This window comes from Borostomias antarcticus (assembly GCF_949987555.1).
Source record: "Borostomias antarcticus genome assembly, chromosome: 8".
Taxonomy (NCBI): Eukaryota; Metazoa; Chordata; class Actinopteri; order Stomiiformes; family Stomiidae; genus Borostomias; species Borostomias antarcticus.
Window position 1 is genome coordinate 19,880,700 of NC_140241.1, and position 19,841 is coordinate 19,900,540.

General features: G+C 46.7%; 1 protein-coding gene across 1 annotated transcript in view; it reads left to right on the forward strand.

Moving 5' to 3' along the window:
* Window positions 1-5,900: 5,900 nt before the first annotated feature.
* Window positions 5,901-19,841, forward strand: part of LOC311312550 (mediator of RNA polymerase II transcription subunit 13-like) — a gene marked incomplete at its 5' end in the record, with an annotated part of 66,729 nt that continues 52,788 nt past the window's right edge. Inside the window, 1 exon segment of the mRNA XM_084442511.1 lies at window positions 5,901-5,972. Within this exon segment, the coding sequence (XP_084298637.1) occupies window positions 5,901-5,972 (72 nt within the window).

Sequence of the window (19,841 nt, forward strand, 5' to 3'; positions counted from 1 at the left end):
TTGCTTTTTTGGGTGAGGTTTTCAAATAAGCCCTTTCAGGTTTCTGACCTCACCTGCACACATCTCAATTTATATCAGATTGTTGTTATTTTATATGAATATTTGTGCAAAATAAACTACAAACTATAACTATGACCAAAAAGCCAAACAACACAGTCTTCCAAAGCAGTGAATGAGTAATTGTTCTCAGTGTGATCAAGCTGTTTCAGGACCTACAGACGAAGCGTTGGAGCGTTTAATGAGACAGGCGGAAGGCACATACTGTACAATCAAGTAAGCGCAATATACTGGAAAATAAAGCTAGAGCAGGATGAATTACACTGGGCACAGTAAGACGAGAGAGAGAGGGAGGGAGGGAGAGAGAGAGAGAGAGAGACAGTCTGAGAAAAAGCAAGAGGACCTGTAGCCGCTGTGATGCTCGGGGAAGTGGTTTAAAGTGCCTCTCTTTCTCTACCTCCCTCTCTCTCTCTTTCTCTACCTCCCTCTCTCTCTCTCCCTGCCTACCTTTCTCTCCCCCCACCCCCCCCTCTCTTTCTCTCTCAACCTCTCCCTCTCTCTCTCCCTGCCTCCCTCCCTCTCCCCCCACCCTCCCCTCTCTCTCTTTCCCTCTCTCTCTCCCTCTTTCTCTCTCAATCTCTCCCACTCCCTCCCCCCCTCTCTCTCCCTGCCTCCCTCCCTCTCCCCCCACCCTCCCCTCTCTCTCTCTCTCTCCCTCTCTCTCTCTCTCCCTCTTTCTCTCCCCCCCCCCCTCTCTCTCCCTGGCTGGACTGCTATAATTTTCCAGGGTGGAATGATGGATGAGTTGGTGTCAGGCTGTGTTCATTATAATGCAGACCATCTATTCTTCTCTGTGAGACGCCCAGTTCTCCAGGAAATGCCAGAGAGGTATTGGACTCTGAGGGGGAAAGAAACCCTCATCTTATCATTGGGAATCTTCTAGGTGTCTGTTGATCTACCACACAGTGGCCAATCAATCATTTATGAAGATTTTGTACAGTTTCTATTTAGAACTCCCACACACCACACACACACACACACACAACATTACACTATATTACACATACACACACACACACACCACACACACTACACTACACACACACACAGGGATAATATGTTGTAACTTTCATAAATAAGCACTGAATAACTACGAGTAGAGTAGGATATAGTATTAATGAACAAGTTATCCTGCAATAGAATTACACTTCTAAGCTGCAGACATCAAACAGTTTAACATTCTATTATTAATAGCATTATTTAAGCATTCATATTAATGTATTAAGCATTTATATGCATATAAAGGCATGTATCTGGAATGGCTTATTCATGAGGGTTGTGGCAGTGTGTGACCCAGAGCTACGTTCACAGCTTTTTAGCACCATGTCACCAGCGCAATTACATAACCCTTACAATGATGTACATGTCTGGGAGAGCCATGACTATACATGTAAAACTGCACTATAATCTCTACTATAATGTCACAGACTGCGTCTGTCTGGGGCACTATCTTGAGAACCGGGAAATGCATGTTGACATTCGGCTGGTGTATTGCTCAGGACCCCAGGTCGTGCAGTCTTGCCTGTGAAGTTATCTGGATCAGAGTAGTTCTGCAGGGCAGGACATGCCAGCGCCACGGTCAACACCATACCAGTGGGTACCTTACAATGCTACCAGGGCCTAGCTAGCTAGCTAAATAGAGATAGCTTGCCATTATCATTTAGTTTACTGTAGAAATAAAGAAAGGTCAAAATACCAAATGAGCAGAATATGTTTATACATTAGAACTGACAATATGTGAAATACTAAGTCAAATACATGAAAATGATTTCGACTGATTCGAGAGTGCATTCATTTCGGTTTGTGGCATGAAAGAAGAAGAAGAAGAACTGACACCAACACACGTGTGTAATGGGTGACATGAGCACACGCAGTATGCTGCCGCTAGGGAGGCCACAGTGAGGATTCTCCCCCACCGGTTAATAAACTCATGAGAGCACCGGTTACCGGAAACACCAGACATTTCACCAGCGTCTGCTCTGCTCTGTCGGCCTGCTTCACGTCTTCTCTGACCGGTTGAATCTGAACGTCTTTTTAAGAACTTTCCAACATTGTTTGCATTAAACGTAAACAGACATGGCGACGAGAGCGTTTGTAGGCGACTTAGAGCTGCTCCTGAAAAGTTTAAGCAGAGTTCACATGAGGAAGTCTGAGGTCTGAGGGCTTTATAGAGCACAGTGAAATCCGACACCGCGCTGCTCTGTGTCGGAAGCTGTCGCTCTCTCTGCTCGCCGGAGGGAGGAGGGTAGAGCGGACACTTTCGTTTTTTAATTGCACCATCCGTCGTCACTAAGTATTTATAACATGCCTATCTCTCCAAAGACAAAAATTTAAGCCCTATTGGAAAACGATCTCGCCAATCAGCGTTGGTTCTGAGGATTTTGAAGTACAAACTCCATCAATGTGGGCCTCCCCTCTGAAAACAGTGATACACCTGCGCCCCCCCAACCCCCCAAATTTGTCCATTTTGCAAGGCAGCGTTAGCCCATAACGTTACACAGCTAAGTTAGCTCGGTGGCACCTGTTGCTAGGTAACGTTTTGACATTAGAAAGTTAAAGTCAAAGTCAACTTTATTTACATAACACTGTTCATACAAACAAAAGTAGCACACAGTGCTTTACAGAATAATTAAAAACAGTTAAAATAGATAAAAATAAGACACACAACCGATCATATATGGTAAAAGAGAATAGAAAGTAAGAGAATAGAAAATAAGTAAAAAAGTGAGTATGTAAAAAATGTAATTAATATAAGTAAAACTACATGATGAAAGCAAGATTCAAAATGTAAGTCTTAAGATCTCGCTTAAAAATGTCTACAGTGTCGGCCATCCTTACTGTAAGTATTCCCAGACAGACAGACAGACAGACAGACACACAGGACAGACAGACACACACACACCATTTTTAACAAGGCTAACCAGAGGGTCTAGACACAGGCATTGGGCATGATGATTACAGTAATACACCTTTCCCTTCTGATCTGCATCCCGTCTAGTGAGCCAGGAGATGGGAGAGTGTCCTTGTACTGAAATAGCATCCTCTAAGTTGACAGCACATCTCAGTATGGGCTCTACTGACCCACTCTTCACCGGCTGGCTCTGCTCATTTCTCACCACTAAGGTGTAATGCTACTAGTGAGACTCCTTCAGAGGTACTGAACAGGGAGAAAACATACTACAAATGAATTCTGGCTTGTTTCCTGAGCTGGGGGATCAATAACCGCCAGGTTAAGCCCTCACGCGTCTGATTCATATCTTTGTTTTCCTCCCTCTTTTCAGCTATAACGAAAGGCAAGGTGCCAAACTCGTCCATTTCCCGGGGAGATATATTAGGTGCAAGGTGTTTCCTCTGCATGTGTGGCGTTAGTAACAGCTTGAGGTGGATGTTAAAATATACAGTATTGTCTCATGCAAACGGTTTGTGCCAAAGTCTTTGAAAAGCAACAACAATGTTCTGTACAAGTGTGGTGACATTCTTGCTTGTTCACAGATGAGTCTACAGGCCGTGTGTACAGGCTCCTCATCACGTTAGGCTGGATAGTGGACAGAAGATGCACAACTGTCGACCCCCAGTGAGATTTCAGGTTTTGAGTTTTAAGAACCGTACTGTTTTCATTTCATTATCAAGTTGCTTGAATGGAACAAGACTGACAGGTTGAGATTGATTTCCTTTGAGTTGAAGTGTTTCCTGTATTTACATTTTAGATTTTTTTTCCTGCAATAATATTAAACATCATGCATGTTCTTCTTGGGAACATGTAAAGCATAGCTCATAAAACATATTGTACTGTAATAGATTAGATATAGCCTACCATAGCATAACTCTTCATTGTTGTGATACTGCTGTTGTGCCATGATTTCAATAGAATGTCATTAGTGGATGGAGCACTGTGATGTCTGCCATTGAGTGATAAGATGACCTCCATTCAAATTATGACATCATTTGTGAAAACAAGTAATTGTTATGTAACAATAATGCAACAATAAATTGTGCCAGTGAAACAATGTATAACGGAAGCATCGCTCACAGTAAACAACTGAATGTGGAGGAACACTTTCACTAATACTAAGTCACAATCACAATGCAACAGTGTAACAATGTCACAGTAACAATGCAATATTATAACAATGAGGGAAATCCTACGACAGCTGATTGTCAGGCCGTCAACTGGCGCCTCTAGCGTTGCATCCAGGTCTGTATCAAAGCTTCAGAACAGTGCTGTAATCCCTTACTTTGATCACGTGAGTACTCAACTTGGCCAAATGGGAAAGCGAGTCTCTCTAGTAGCCTGGCGGCCGCCATTACATTGCTATGCGTGTTGGGCTGGCAGATAGTGCGCGAAGCTGCTAGCGGCTGTTCGCGTAAGCACCCACCCAATACGCACACACAGTGAGCGCCACACATTTTCATACACATAACGCTCACTTACGAATGTTACTGTAAAGACACCGAGACATAAACAATGCCTGCGAAGGGACCCACTGCTTTTGAATTCCTTGGCGAGGATCACTGCATAGGCTATTATCGACGTTCTAATTTATGATTTTTAGATCATGAATCTTGCCTGAAGAAGGAAAACGGTTTTAATTTTTCATGATGGTTCTAAAGGGAGATAACGAGACTGGACTCATCTGACCAGCGTGCAACATTTATTTTTAATAACGTCAGACACGGATTGTCACCATCGCTGGAACGTCATGGCATTACTCCGTTATAACATTATTACGGCTATTATTACTTCAAGCAAAACAAATCTTTGAGCAGCAGCCTACGCCGGGAGACGACATTTCGTAATGATATAAAACAGAAAGGAAGGAAGGTTTTTTTTTTTAAACCTCGGTCTGCTGAAGCCCGCTGCCGTTTTCCTGGTGGTCGACTGAGAATACTTTTTCGTTTGAAGAAACAAGAAATCGTTTATTGGCACATTTAATTAGCTTTTTGGTTGGAGATCATTGACCGCTGTTGGGAGACTCAACGAACGAGCAAGCTTTTATTGATAGCGTTGCTTGACTGCTGTGATGTTATTTGCAAAAAGCAACAAGGATTACACATTCCAGTTCGCTGTTGCCTGTTGTGTGTGGCAGACTACATTGTGAGGGAAACGGTGGTGGTAAGAAAGAAAGCTATTAATAGCTCATGCAATTCTCGAAAACTATCACAACTGGTGCATCAGCTTGTGGAGCTGACGGAATCGAATCAGTTATCTTGTATGCAATTCGCCTCTCATCACCTTCTATAGTGTATTGTTGAATTTTTGAGGCAAGACACGCGTAATAAACTAGTGTTTTCCAGAAGTTCTCGGACTACACACGCATTTTCATGGATTTTGCTATTTGAAGAGAAAGAATAGGTCGACTTCCCATGGATTATAGTCTACAGTTATTTAATCATTGAACTATCATCGGTAAAACTGGCATGGACATGGATTGACATTCTTTACTGCATGGATTAAATCAAGGATATATTTTACATGCTCTCCGCGCCTGACAATGGTCGAGTTGGGATCGCCTGACCTGGATTGTAACAGTATTATCATCTGCGAACACTCTTGGATGTACAAAACAAATCCTCAGTGGCGTTACTAATCAAGAGGGGTTATTGATATGTTTTGCAACCCTATTTGAATACGCCCTGTCCTCAGCGTGTATATTTTAGACCAGTTGCCATTATTTGGACCACTTGTATGGTTAGCCCTTGATCGTCTGTTAGACAATTTCCCACCTCTTTTGACAGTGGCGTGGCAGACTTGTAAAGGAACCGATTTGCCACCCCTGCTCGGTTTTGATACCGATCTAGGATTTCGACATGCCCCGCACTGACGACCCGATTGGCGGACGATTATGACTACAGCAGCGAATTGGGTGGCTAACGGGGCAAGCCTTGAAGATTGCCACTCCAACCTCTTCTCTCTGGTACAGTAGCCTATTACTGTAAATAGTCTGTGCACATATAAAGACACATGAGAGGCGTGAGCGACAAGTCATAAGACCACAAGAGGCACGCTTAGATCTGTGCCCGCCGTACAAAGGTGAACCAATTGTCGGTGCTGTTATTAGCCAATCATTAACGCGAACCAGTGGTGCGAGAAAACGACCATATTTTAGTATTAAACCTCATATGCTAATAATTAAAACACCCTAGAGGCTTTAATACAACAATGTTTTCAACTCTCCATGTTTTCGGCTACATAAAACATTGACGGGATCATTCTAATCTCACCAGGATTTAATAGCCTATGATTAAAATTAATTTTGTTGCCAATAATTTACAACCACAGCACATATAACTTCAGTTAGGAATCACGTGTAGCCACATTGCAAACAGACGTTAGTCTACTATACTAAATAATTAAGAATACTACCCCCCCCTAACCCCACCACACACACACACACACACACACACACACACACACACACACACACACACACACACACACACACACACAGACACACAGACACACATCCAATCTGGAACTCATCCCCTATCTGAACTGCTCTTGGAGAAAACGGTTCCACTGTTCCCTCTGTCACTGTTAGGCTACCTCTACCAAGTGTTTCTGAGCTCGAGGAAAATCTGAGGAATTTCCTGATCTTCTGGAAATCATTTTATAACTGTAACAAGCAAGGCTGACTGCTCGAACACAGCAAGGCGGACAGCGGACAGCGTGCAGGATAAGGTTACAGCTTGGATATGGCTGTCCGAGCAATAAAACCGGCAGATTCATGTCAAATGAGAGGTATCCGAAAGCAATTCATTCAACACTTATACCCCTGCTTAAAGACGTGTTGTATTTTTTGAGTATGATACACACAGCCTTCAGAGCACAAATTCCACTTCATCATTGGAGGTCTATCAGCAACCACTACAGATTACAAGCCTCCTCACACACTCACCAAAACAAGCCTTCCTCCTCACACACTCACCAAAACAAGCCTTCCTCCTCACACACTCACCAAAACAAGCCTTCCTCCTCACACACTCACCAAAACAAGCCTTCTTCCTCACACTCACCAAAACAAGCCTTCCTCCTCACACACTCACCAAAACATGCCTTCCTCCTCACACACTCACCAAAACAAGCCTTCCTCCTCACACACTCACCAAAACAAGCCTCCCTCCTCACACACTCACCAAAACAAGCCTTCCTCCTCACACACTCACCAACACAAGCCTTCCTCCTCACACACTCACCAAAACAAGCCTTCCTCCTCACACACTCACCAACACAAGCCTTCCTCCTCACACACTCACCAAAACAAGCCTTCCTCCTCACACACTCACCAACAGTCACAGGTTTGATGTGTCGCCTTCATTCATCCACCCTGCCCTTGTTAGTCCTGCTAGCATGGCTTGAATAGTCTGGGGGAGCTGCGGAATCTTTAATAGTCTGGGGGAGCTGCGGAATCTTGAATAGTCTGGGGGAGCTGCAGAATCTTGAATAGTCTGGGGGAGCTGCGGAATCTTGAATAGTCTGGGGGAGCTGCGGAATCTTGAATAGTCTGGGGGAGCTGCGGAATCTTGAATAGTCTGGGGGAGCTGCAGAATCTTGAATAGTCTGGGGGAGCTGCGGAATCTTGAATAGTCTGGGAGAGCTGCGGAATCTTGAATAGTCTGGGGGATCTGCGGAGTCTTGAATAGTCTGGGGGAGCTGCGGAATCTTGAATAGTCTGGGGGATCTGCGGAGTCTTGAATAGTCTGGGGGAGCTGCGGAATCTTGAATAGTCTGGGAGAGCTGCGGAATCTTGAATAGTCTGGGGGATCTGCGGAGTCTTGAATAGTCTGGGAGAGCTGCGGAATCTTGAATAGTCTGGGGGATCTGCGGAGTCTTGAATAGTCTGGGGGAGCTGCGGAATCTTGAATAGTCTGGGGGAGCTGCGGAATCTTGAATAGTCTGGGGGAGCTGCGGAATCTTGAATAGTCTGGGGGAGCTGCGGAATCTTGAATAGTCTGGGGGAGCTGCGGAATCGTAACATAAAGGGGACACACCAAACATATTGCAAAGGAAGGACACAACACAGAAATATAGCAAAATGTATAAGTTTAATGGCCCTAACCAAAAAGAGCCAAGTAATGCATGGACACTGAACAACAAAACGAAAAAAAGTCGAGTTCCTACAGTGTTTTCACTCAAGGAGTTAACTACACTAGCCTACTAGAGTGCTTTCACTCAGTGAGTTAACTACACTAGCCTACTAGAGTGCTTTCACTCAGTGAGTTAACTACACAAGCCTACTAGAGCGCTTTCACTCAGGGAGTTAACTACACTAGCCTACTAGAATGTTTTCACTCTGTGAGTTAACTACACTAGCCTACTAAAGCGCTTTCACTCAGTGAGTTAACTACACTAGCCTACTAAAGCGCTTTCACTCAGGGAGTTAACTACACTAGCCTACTATAGTGTGCACTGGAGTGGAAAGGCATGTGCAGGGTTGAGCTCAGGCATGGGGTGAAGAACCACAACAACACACAGAAGTCCCGAGGGTTGTTTAGGTTACCACGCGGGTCGCCGTGTTCAACAGCAGCCTCAGCCCTGCGACTTTGTGACACTACATTATTTACAGTAAAGCCATAACCACAGGGGGTTTGCGGTGGTTTGCTGGTTCAGCAGGTGAGCTGTACCCCAGTGAAACAGGGAGAGAGAGGGAAACCCACTACAGGAGATTTATCCCACGCCGGGCAAATTCAGGAAAGCCGGCTTCATTGATTTACCGCACTCTGTGGCTATACATGCGTTTAATCAGGTCAAATCTGGGTGTCTTTAGTGGTCGTCAACAGCACAGCCCCATCAGCCTCTCGTATAGACCATACCCTGCACAGTATAGACCATACCCTGCACAGTATAAACCTTACCCTGCACAGTATAAACCTTACCCTGCACAGTATAGACCATACCCTGCACAGTACAAACCTTACCCTGCACAGTATAGACCATACCCTGCACAGTATAAACCTTACCCTGCACAGTATAAACCTTACCCTGCACAGTACAAACCTTACCCTGCACAGTATAGACCATACCCTGCACAGTATAAACCTTACCCTGCACAGTATAAACCTTACCCTGCACAGTATAAACCTTACCCTGCACAGTACAAACCTTACCCTGCACAGTATAGACCATACCCTGCACAGTATAAACCTTACCCTGCACAGTATAGACCATACCCTGCACAGTATAGACCATACCCTGCACAGTATAGACCATACCCTGCACAGTATAGACCATACCCTGCACAGTATAGACCATACCCTGCACAGTATAGACCATACCCTGCACAGTATAGACCATACCCTGCACAGTATAGACCATACCCTGCACAGTATAGACCATACCCTGCACAGTATAGACCATACCCTGCACATGACATAGCGCTCGTTTAGTTTTTTTTTGTCAACTTTCTAAGCACAGTGCTTTCCCAGAATGCTTCACTTTAGGCCGGCAGTGCACAGTCTCACCCTGTTCTTTGGGCTGGGGAGTCTCCGTGCTCTTCCTGTCAACAGACAGCTAGAAAGGTGTGGGGGGGGTGGGGGGGGTCGGCTTGTTGTGAATATTCATGAGAGTTTAGTGCCATCGTGGTTGGTCTCTCTGACAACTGTTCGGGAGTCAAGATAGTGACGGGTCAGTGTTCTAATGGGGTAGGGAGAATGAGGGGACTGATAGTGGGAACTGCAGGTAAAAAGAACCGTGCACTGTCAAATGCTATGATTAATATGCTCTTATGATTGTGTTATTGCAATGAACAGAAGTACACTTCTGTATTGAGCCTGTGCGGGATAACTAATTTTTCATGAACATACATCAAAGACAGATCAGAGTTCACATAGTACGTTTACAATAACACCATAATGACTACAATGCTACTTTTACAGAATCCTATCTATTTCTGGGTGACAGTTTCTGTCATCCTAGAGAGAGATTACTGAAACTGCGTTTGTTCTCCTCTTTCTGTAACGGTCATGCAGTGTGTCGACCTTTGACCTCCCATATCAGAATCAGAAGCATGTTTACTGTCCAGTAGGTTTTCACATACAAGGAATTAGATTTGGTCTGAGGTTGCATGATGATAAACAGACTGCAAGGACAAAACAGGCGAGTGTACAATACAATAAAATACATTACACAATAGCATAAGTGACAAGTTAACAATAGAACATATGGTGGGGGGGGAAGAGTAAATTAATTAAAAATATGATATGTCCGTTTGGGGTTTGTGCTCTGGCAAGGGAAGGTTAGCGCTCTGGCAGTGAAAACAATTTTCTAATAGCCTGTTGAACAGCATTCCAATGTGTGCTAACCTTGTCTGTCTAATTTACCACTGTCAGTTGCTCCCACCTCGAAGAAATCCTGATATGTATAGGTCAGAGCTGCACATCTTTATTAGAAAACATACTACTATCCTGCTTTTTCAACCGTACAATAACAGCTCTCTTTCATAGTAATCCTAGTGTAAAGACCACAGCTAGGGCAAAAACAAGATAACTCACAGAAACATGAATGGTCTGTAAATTTGCGAGTGGAGCAAAGTGGAGGATGAAGAACGAAGTTAAGCAGTCTTGTTTGAGACAGAAGAATGTTTTCATTCTGCAGCTGGAAAAAAAAAGAGCTAGTGAGCTAGCGAGCGGAGCAGAGGGAATCTGTTTTCGTTTTAGGAAAGTATTATGTGTGATGTGCATTTCCTGAGTGCTCGCCTCAACCCATTTGAGAAAATGAGAGAAAAGAGAGAAAGGGGGAGAGAGAGAGAGAGAGAGGGAGAAAGGGAGAGAAAGGGGGAGAGAGAGAGAGAGAGGGAGAAATGGAGAGAAAGAGGAAGAGAGAGAGGGAGGGAGAGAGGGAGTGAGAAAGAGGGGAAGAGAGAGGGAGAGAGAGAGGGGAAGAGAAAGAGAGAGAGTGGCATGTTCGTTCCTCTGTAGCCTGGGCAGGTTCTTTACTCTGACTCATGCCAGAGTCATTGCTGAAATATGAAACGCAAGGAGCATACAGCTCCATGACGCAGGGAGCATCAGCATGTCTGCACACACACACACACGCACACACACACACACACACACACACACACACACACACACACACACACACACACACACACACACACACACACACACACACACACACACACACACACACATCACATGCTCACAGACAGTAAGATGCATGCATGCATGCATACATACAGAAATGCACACAGTGTCCTATTAATCCTTTTCACCTCTATTGGCACTCGTCATGTTAACACACACACACACACACACATCAGGCACTAGAAAAAACATAGGTAGGATTGTACTTCTCTCTTTAATCACAGGCCCCCTCTCTCTCAGACAGAGCCACTTGCAGTGAAACACTGGTAATTAAGGGTGGTGAAGTGGAGATATAATATGATCGGCTAAGAGGTGCTCATTATCCAAACCGTATTCCAGTAGAGATCTCTGTGTCTAATGACAACCCAACTGTTTGAGATGGAGAGAGAGATGGAGTGGAGGAGGTGTGTGTATGTGTGTGTGTGTGAGGGGGTATTTCAGATGATGGAGGATGGCTCCACTCAGGCAGGCCATTCATTGGTTCTCTCACCATCTCTCCTGGAATCCTGGGAAGCAACCCCCCGCCCCCCTCTCTCCGGCCCCCCCCCATCTCGTCCTGTCCAGGGCCCCTGGTTCCTCTCCATCTGGCTGCCTCTCTCTCTGGCGGAGGATGGGAGCCAAAAGTCGCCCCGCCCCCCTGCCTGTGCTCTCTGGCCTGTCATTCCTGCTAGCGCTCTGAGCTAACACCCGCGCTCACCTGGAGATGGTGTGCTCCTAGCGCTTTGAGCTAACACCCGCGCTCACCTGGACACAGTGTGCTGCTAGCGCTCTGAGCTAACACCCGCGCTCACCTGGACACAGTGTGCTGCTAGCGCTCTGAGCTAACACCCGCGCTCACCTAGACACAGTGTGCTGCTAGCGCTCTGAGCTAACACCCACGCGCACCTGGAGACAGTGTGCTGCTAGCGCTCTGAGCTAACACCCGCGCTCACCTGGAGATAGTGTGCTGCTAGTGCTCTGAGCTAACACCCGTGTTCAACTGGACACAGTGTGCTGCTAGTGCTCTTAGCTAACACCCGCGCTCACCTGGAGATAGTGTGCTGCTAGTGCTCTGAGCTAACACCCGTGTTCACCTTGACACAGTGTGCTGCTAGTGCTCTTAGCTAACACCCGCGCTCACCTGGAGACAGTGTGCTGCTAGCACTCTGAGCTAACACCCACGCTCACCTGGAGATAGTGTGCTGCTAGCGCTCTGAGCTAACACCCGCGCTCACCTGGAGACAGTGTGCTGCTAGCGCTCTGAGCTAACACCCGCGCTCACCTGGAGACAGTGTGCTGCTAGCGCTCTGAGCTAACACCTGCCCTCCCCCTGGAGACACTGTGCTCCCTCAGTCGCTGCCTGGGCTAGGCCTAGGAGGGGCATCCTCTATGTTGAGCTTAAAAACACACACACACACACACACACACACACACACACACACACACACACACACACACACACACATACACACACACACACACACACACACACACTCTCCCTCTCACATCCTCCCTCAACCCAGTGGATTACCCCACTATAAATTGATCTATTAACGAGCCACCCGATGATTGAGGGAGGGTAGGGCAGAGAGAGAGAGAGACCTCTCTCCTCTCACTACAGCCCCCCCCCCTTCCACACACACACACACACACACACACACACACACACACACACACACACACACACACACACACACACACACACACACACACACACACACACACACATAAATCCAGGACGGTGTAACTATGGATCCTGTGTGTGTGGGGCCCGTCTGTACCCTGCCACACAGGTGAAGTACTGTTAAAAGATGCGTGTGTGTGTGTGTGTGTGTTGGGGGGGGGGGGGGGGGGGGGGGGGTGCACTGTGGTTCTGGAGTAGGATAAGGACAGGATGCCACAGGACTGGATTGGGTGTATTTTGGAGCACGATGGCTTGAGTGTGAAATATGTAAGCCCTGCAGTGCCAGCTGTGGGCTATTCTTAGGCCCGCTGCTGCTCCTGCTAGCAAGAGAGAGAGAGAGAGAGAGAGAGAGAGAGAGAGAGACGGAGGGAATGAGCAATTGGCAGGAATGGCCGGTAGCTAGCCGCTACCACTGCTGCTCCCATGGAGGGATGTGTGTGTGTGTGTGTGTGTGTGTGTGTGTGTGTGTGTGTGTGTGTGGCTGTTTCTGTGTGTCTGGCTGTATAGAGGTGTCCTCAAATCCACCCAAGGAGCTCCAACTGTCGGGTTGTAGTTTTTTGTCGCCACCCCTTTTCAAACGTCTCTGTGGATGTAGGCGCGGTGACACGGCTATTTTGTTTCACTTCTTTCTTTTTTTGAAAAGAGTGCATTATTAGAACTCCTGCCAGCGTTCTAGAATGAGTGCATTATTAGAACTCCTGCCAGCGTTCTAGAATGAACCCATGTGATGACCCTGTTTTGAAGCCTGCCTGTGCAGATAAACACAGAGTCTGGATTAAGTGTAATTTGGTGATGTTCTTTCCACGTCATACAGAGGTTATAGGCTTATAGGCACAACAAGAGAGCTGTTTGCCATGACCACAACTGACCCAGCTAGCTTGATAGGCCGTGTTTCCCTTAAAGAAGATATGCTTGCAGGCCGCCTAATAATTTCTGCCACCCCAGACAGCTTTGTCAATATGAAAGTTGGCTTGAATTCAACCACAGTTCTACCCAGGATGTAGGGGGGGGGTTTAGAGCCAGAGGGACACTCAGTCTGTGCTGTAGTGAATTCTAATTATCGTGTAGTCATGTTCCATTGAGAGATTATCTGAGATGAATCCGGCGAGCGTTTGATGAGAACAAACGCAGTGTGTCCAGGTTGTTGATTCGTTACCATCGCTGTGCATTGATTTGCACCACATCGCCGCAGAACTTATCTCCTCTTCAATTAGACATCCGGCCTTTTCAGATGATAATGAAAAATTGTACCGTTCAATCTCGGCCCTGGGCTGGCACGCACAGACACACACACACACTGATGGGATTTCCAATGTGATATAGAGACACGTTGATGTCAATATTGTTTACAGTGCCTACTCAGCCAGGGCCTGTGATGCCTTCGGGGATGTGGAACACAGATGTTGCTTCATGAACAAGGCAAGCTTCTGTATGTGCTTCAGGGAGAACGAGCCCGAGTGGATTAGAATGGCGTACTTGATTAAGGTCATGTTTGCCTCATGTTGAGATGGTTATGAGAGAGAGAGAGAGAGAGAGAGAGAGATGAGGGGAAGGGGGAGTAAATGGCACCATTGCGATAGTCTGAAGTCGCCCCCTTCCTTTGAGAAACCACTGACCAGATCATGACACTAGACCAGATCATGATCAGATCATGACCAGATCATGACACTAGACCAGATCATGACCAGATCATGACACTAGACCAGATGATGACACACGACCAGATCATGACCAGATCATGACACTAGACCAGATCATGATACTAGACCAGATCATGACACTAGACCAGATCATCACACTAGACCAGATCATGACCAGATCACACTAGACCAGATCATGACACTAGACCAGATCATGACACTAAACCAGATCATCACACTAGACCAGATCATCACACTAAACCAGATCATCACACTAGACCAGATCATGACCAGATCATGACACTAGACCAGATTAGACTAGCCTTCATATAGGGCGCCGCCCCCAGGAGGCATGTTTAAAGCAACCTCACAGAACCAGGCCTCTGATTCCCCTGACGCTCCTGCTGGGTGAGTAAACGGCCGATCCGAGCTGAGGCGGCCAGGTGAGCGGCAGGTTGAGACCTGCTCAGGTGTCAGGAGAGCCTCACGGGGCTGCTCAACACTGCCTCTCACAAGCTGCTCAACACTGCCTCTCACAAGCTGCTCAACACTGCCTCTCACAATCTGCTCAACACTGCCTCTCACAAGCTGCTCAACACTGCCTCTCACAAGCTGCTCAACACTGCCTCTCACAAGCTGCTCAACACTACCTCTCACGGCTCTGCTCAACACTGCCTCTCACAAGCTGCTCAACACTACCTCTCACGGCTCTGCTCAACACTGCCTCTCACTGCTCTGCTCAACACTGCCTCTCACTGCTCTGCTCAACACTGCCTCTCACAAGCTGCTCAACACTGCCTCTCACAAGCTGCTCAACACTGCCTCTCACAAGCTTCTCAACACTGCCTCTCACAAGCTGCTCAGCACTGCCTCTCGCAAGCTGCTCTATTTGAAATGGAGTTCGTTTAGGGTAATGACGAAAGTTATGTCAGTGAATACGCTTGCCAAGGATGCAATACAAGGTGTTCTCTAGTAATTATACATTATACAACGCAGTTAAATGCAGAAATTGTGACGTATTAAGATATTTCAGGCTGCCTTTGGTTGCATTGTGAAATCCAATTTCTTCAGCAACCTTACCAGGCCTTTTTGTGTAGATTCTTGCCGTGGTAATTGTAGAAATTACTGTAAGTCAATAAATCATTCTGTAATAAAGTCAAATTAAACATCACAAAGGCTACTCCCCGCAGTTGTAGCAATCTTACGGTTGGGAGAATAATGTCTTGCTTCTGGTAACGTTGGGGGCTCCTGACACAGGGATTATGAGTTAAATGCAATCTTCAGCTCAGTTTAAAATCAGGGATTCCAGGTGTGGGGAAGCAAAACAATGAAGGTGTTACTAGAGGAGAAGAAAAAAGAGTGAGAGAGAGAGTGAGAGAGAGAGAGAGAGAGAGAGAAATTACACCCCTTGGTAATGTAGAATCAACCGAAAAGACCCCAAAACTGCTCAAATTGATATCTTTCTGCCGTAACCCTGGAGACGGAAAATCTCGAAAATTGAATAAGTTGCAGAAGTCTTACAGATGTTGTATGTTGCCTAGCAACAGTTTTTACTCCCTTATTTCTTCCTTGCGTGTGTGTGTGTGTGTGTGTGCGTGTGTGTGTGTTTTCTGTCTGGCCTGTCACAGTTAATTAAGTTGCAGTGGAGACACGCAGCTAAAGGATGGACTGGTTTATTTATTTGCCCGTTAATAATTCACGTTAAGCAGGGCCACTGTTCTAGCTTGTCCTTACATTAAGGAGGGAACGCCACGCTGTGGCCCGCGGTCCTTTGTCTGCGTTGGGAGTGGGCTTCTCGTCCGCCCTTTCTGCCACGCAGACCGGCGTCTCCCCTCGTCCCCATCGGCCGGCGTGTCCCCGTCCCCCCTGTCCCCACGTGTCAGGTGAGAAGTCGGGGCTCGGCGCCGTGTCCCTGTGGCGTGCTCCGCATCTGATTGGCAGGTCCATCAGTCTCCGCCCCCAGGGAGGCTTGGCGCTCTAATTAGGTGGCTTGGCTTGCTCCCCTTCCCCGGGCGGGAGGATCCGACAGCGCCACACGATCAAATGACACCCAGCTTTTGTTTGGGGCCGTGTAGAGGTGGCAGCAGAAGGCGGAATAAAAGCACCTGTTTTTTCCGCCCGGAGCCTCAGAGACCATTTCCTGCACCTGTTTGAGACTTGAGTCTCTCCCCTCGCGGTCCGGCCGGGCTGCACCATGTGAGCGACACCCAGAGCGCTGCTCCAAGCAGAGGGGATCGCCAGGCAACCTCTTAGGTTAATTTGATTTCAATGGGTTAATTGAAGAAGGGGGACTCGTAGGCCGTTCTGGTTACAGAGAGCCAATCACTTTGCCCCTCATGAGGCGCTCTCTGCTTGTCGAGTAGCGCTGCTACTCCACCCCGCCTTGCCCTGTGGGACAGGAATGGCTTTCTGTAGTTTCACATTTCATTTCTCGACGCTGTGGATAGAGATAAAGCACTTGTGAGAGACATGAGGCCGGATGCTACTCCCAATTCAAAGAAGTCGATTGTGCTGAGCTAGCCTCTGGTGTGGAAGAGCCCGTGAGTCATACCTACGGCAAGCGTGGCTGTTCTTGGGAACCGGCCACCGCAGTCATCCGAGCAAACCCCCAAATATTGGCAGCTTGTCAAGATATCTGAGGGGGTTGAAAATGCCACCGTGACAGAATAAGTGTTTGACGGGAGCTGTGATAGGTAAAGCTGCTGATACAAGCTGTCTCTCAATTGCCTAAAGTGCTCTCCATTCTCAGACCATTGGCCTCTTCACGCTGCTCCGAGACTCTTGAAGAAATCCCTCGCTCTCTTTTCAGGCGATGTCGACGGGCTTTGATAGAAAACTCCCATCTCTCTCGTTGTGTGTGAAAACTGCTGTTCAAGTCTCTCAGATTCTTGAAAGAGAGACTGAATGTTATCTTAGATTATTTTTTTTTAAGAACCTCAAGCTGTTAGCGAAAACCATGTGTAAGAGCCAGACAGGGAAGGTTGCATCACTGTCTCCTGATTTTGTCAATGTGAAGTCTCCACAGGCTCCTTGAAAACAACAGGTTTGATTTTCATGTCTTTATTAGCTGTCATGTCAGAGGAAGGAAGTGATGTCATGCATGCCCTTGTATGTCAGTCTGTGCTTCTTCTGTTCCAGGCAACTGCAGAACTTGCATGATGTGGATTTGTGTGTCTGTGTGTATTTAGAGAGAGAGAGAGACAGAGAGAGATAGAGACAGAGAAAGAGAGAGAGAGACAGAGACAGAGAGAGAGAGAGACAGAGAGACAGAGAGAGAGAGAGACAGAGAGAGAGACAGACAGAGAGAGAGAGACAGAGAGAGACAGAGAGAAAGACAGAGAGAGAGAGAGACAGAGAGAGACAGAGAGAGAGACAGACAGAGAGACGGATAGAGAGAAACTGAGAGAGAGACAGAGAGAGACAGAGAGAAAGACAGCGAGAGAGAGAGACAGAGAGAGAGAGACAGAGAGAGAGAGACAGAGAAAGAGAGAGACAGAGAGAAAGAGAGAGACAGGGAGAGAGAGACAGACAGACAGAGAGAGAGGGTGTGTCACTCTTGAGAAAAATACACAAACAATCCTTTCACCGTGTGTTGGGAAGCTCAAGAGGTCCACCTGAACGCCACAAGTCTATGAGAAAGACACAAGATGAAGGTTTTCTGCTACTAAACATTCTTGTGGGTTCGCCTTTGCGTTGACCTCAAAGGTGCAGCTTTTGTGAAGTGCGTCTTCCGGCCTGTTTGGGAAGCGTGTCATCTGTTTTAGGGGGATTCCCCTGCTATTGTGTCTGGTTTTATTTATTTATTTGTTACCGTTGAGGCTTCTACTGGGCTATGGGCTCTGTGTGTTGAAGCTGTCCTGGATGTGCTTAAACTCACCACAGAGAATTGGTTTCTCACTTGCTTACTGGGGGCTCACAGGACATCCAGCCTAGCCACTCTAACCAGCTCTGTGGCCTTGTGGTTAGAGTGTCCGCCCTAGAACGGGGAGGTTGTGAGTTCGATCCCTGGCTGAGTCATACCAAAGACTATAAAAATGGGACCCATTGTATCCCTGCTTGGCACTCAGCATCAAGGGTTGGAATTGGGGGGCTACATCACCAAATGATTCCCGAGCGCTACTCACCGCTCCCCCAGGGGATGGGTCAAATGCAGAGAACAAATTTCACACTCAGGTGTGTGACAATCATTGGGAATTTAACCTTTAACCTTAAGAGCACCCTGCCTCTAGACTATTGACATACTACGGCTGCAGGAAGAAAACCCCAGCAGGAAGAAAACCCCAGCGTAGGAAGGTGAGCCGGGGGATCCTGTGTGCCTGGCCCTCGCTAAGCTGTGCGTGCTCCAGACGTTGACCACTACTCAGTATCCCACCTATGTCTGCATTTCATTACCAACGCATGTCTGGTGAGCTCTGTGTGACCCTTGTGTGACCCAGGCTACTGTGGCCGTACCAGAGCTGAGGTCTTATAGATTTACATGTACATTCACTCAACACAGGAAGTGGTTTCCAATGACAACCAGGGAGTTGAAAAACCTCACACCCTCAAACTAAAGTTGTTGTTGTTTGTCTGGCCGGTTTGAAAAACAAACAAACAAACAAACAAACAGTGGAAATAATCAGATTTTTATTAAACTAGATTTTCTGTTGAGCTTCTGAATGTTCAGACGCGTAGCCACTGACCTGTTGGTATGCTAATACTAGGGATGCACCGATATAAACATGTTGGCCGATACCGATATCAGATATTAACATTGCTGTCATGGCCGATAACCGATATTTACCTATGTTGATATGATCTGTATAAAAACAAGTTTCTATGATAATTAGATGTTATACATACTGAAAAACACATGTAAACACTGTCTCTATTTCCTAAACATTCTGAAAAGCAGAAAAATCATAGATTTACCACATTGTTTCCCCTCAAAAACAACACACACAACAGCAGCTGGACAGAAATAATTATCTGTTGTTCACATCGGCCCTGTTTTGACCGATACTGATATATTAAAAAAGGACTACCATCAGCCGATATCAACATGATTGCCGATATATCGTGGGTCCCTAGCTCCTCTCAAAGCTAACCGTTAGCTTCTCTCCCTCGCGCTTTGCCCCGAGCCAGAGATAGCACTGCTGCTCCTCACTTAAAGCCAGCCCGCTGTCAATCACAGGGTGTATAATACAATAGGCAGTCCTGTCAGAGAGAGAGAGAGAGATGGAGAGAGAGAGAGAGAGAGAGAGAGAGAGAGGGAGAGAGAGAGAGAGAGAGAGGGAGAGAGAGAGAGAGAGAGAGATGGGAGAGAGAGAGAGAGAGGGAGAGAGAGAGAGGGAGAGAGAGAGAGAGATGGGAGAGAAAGGGGAGAGATAATGGAGGTCAGTGGAAGGTCAGACCTTCAG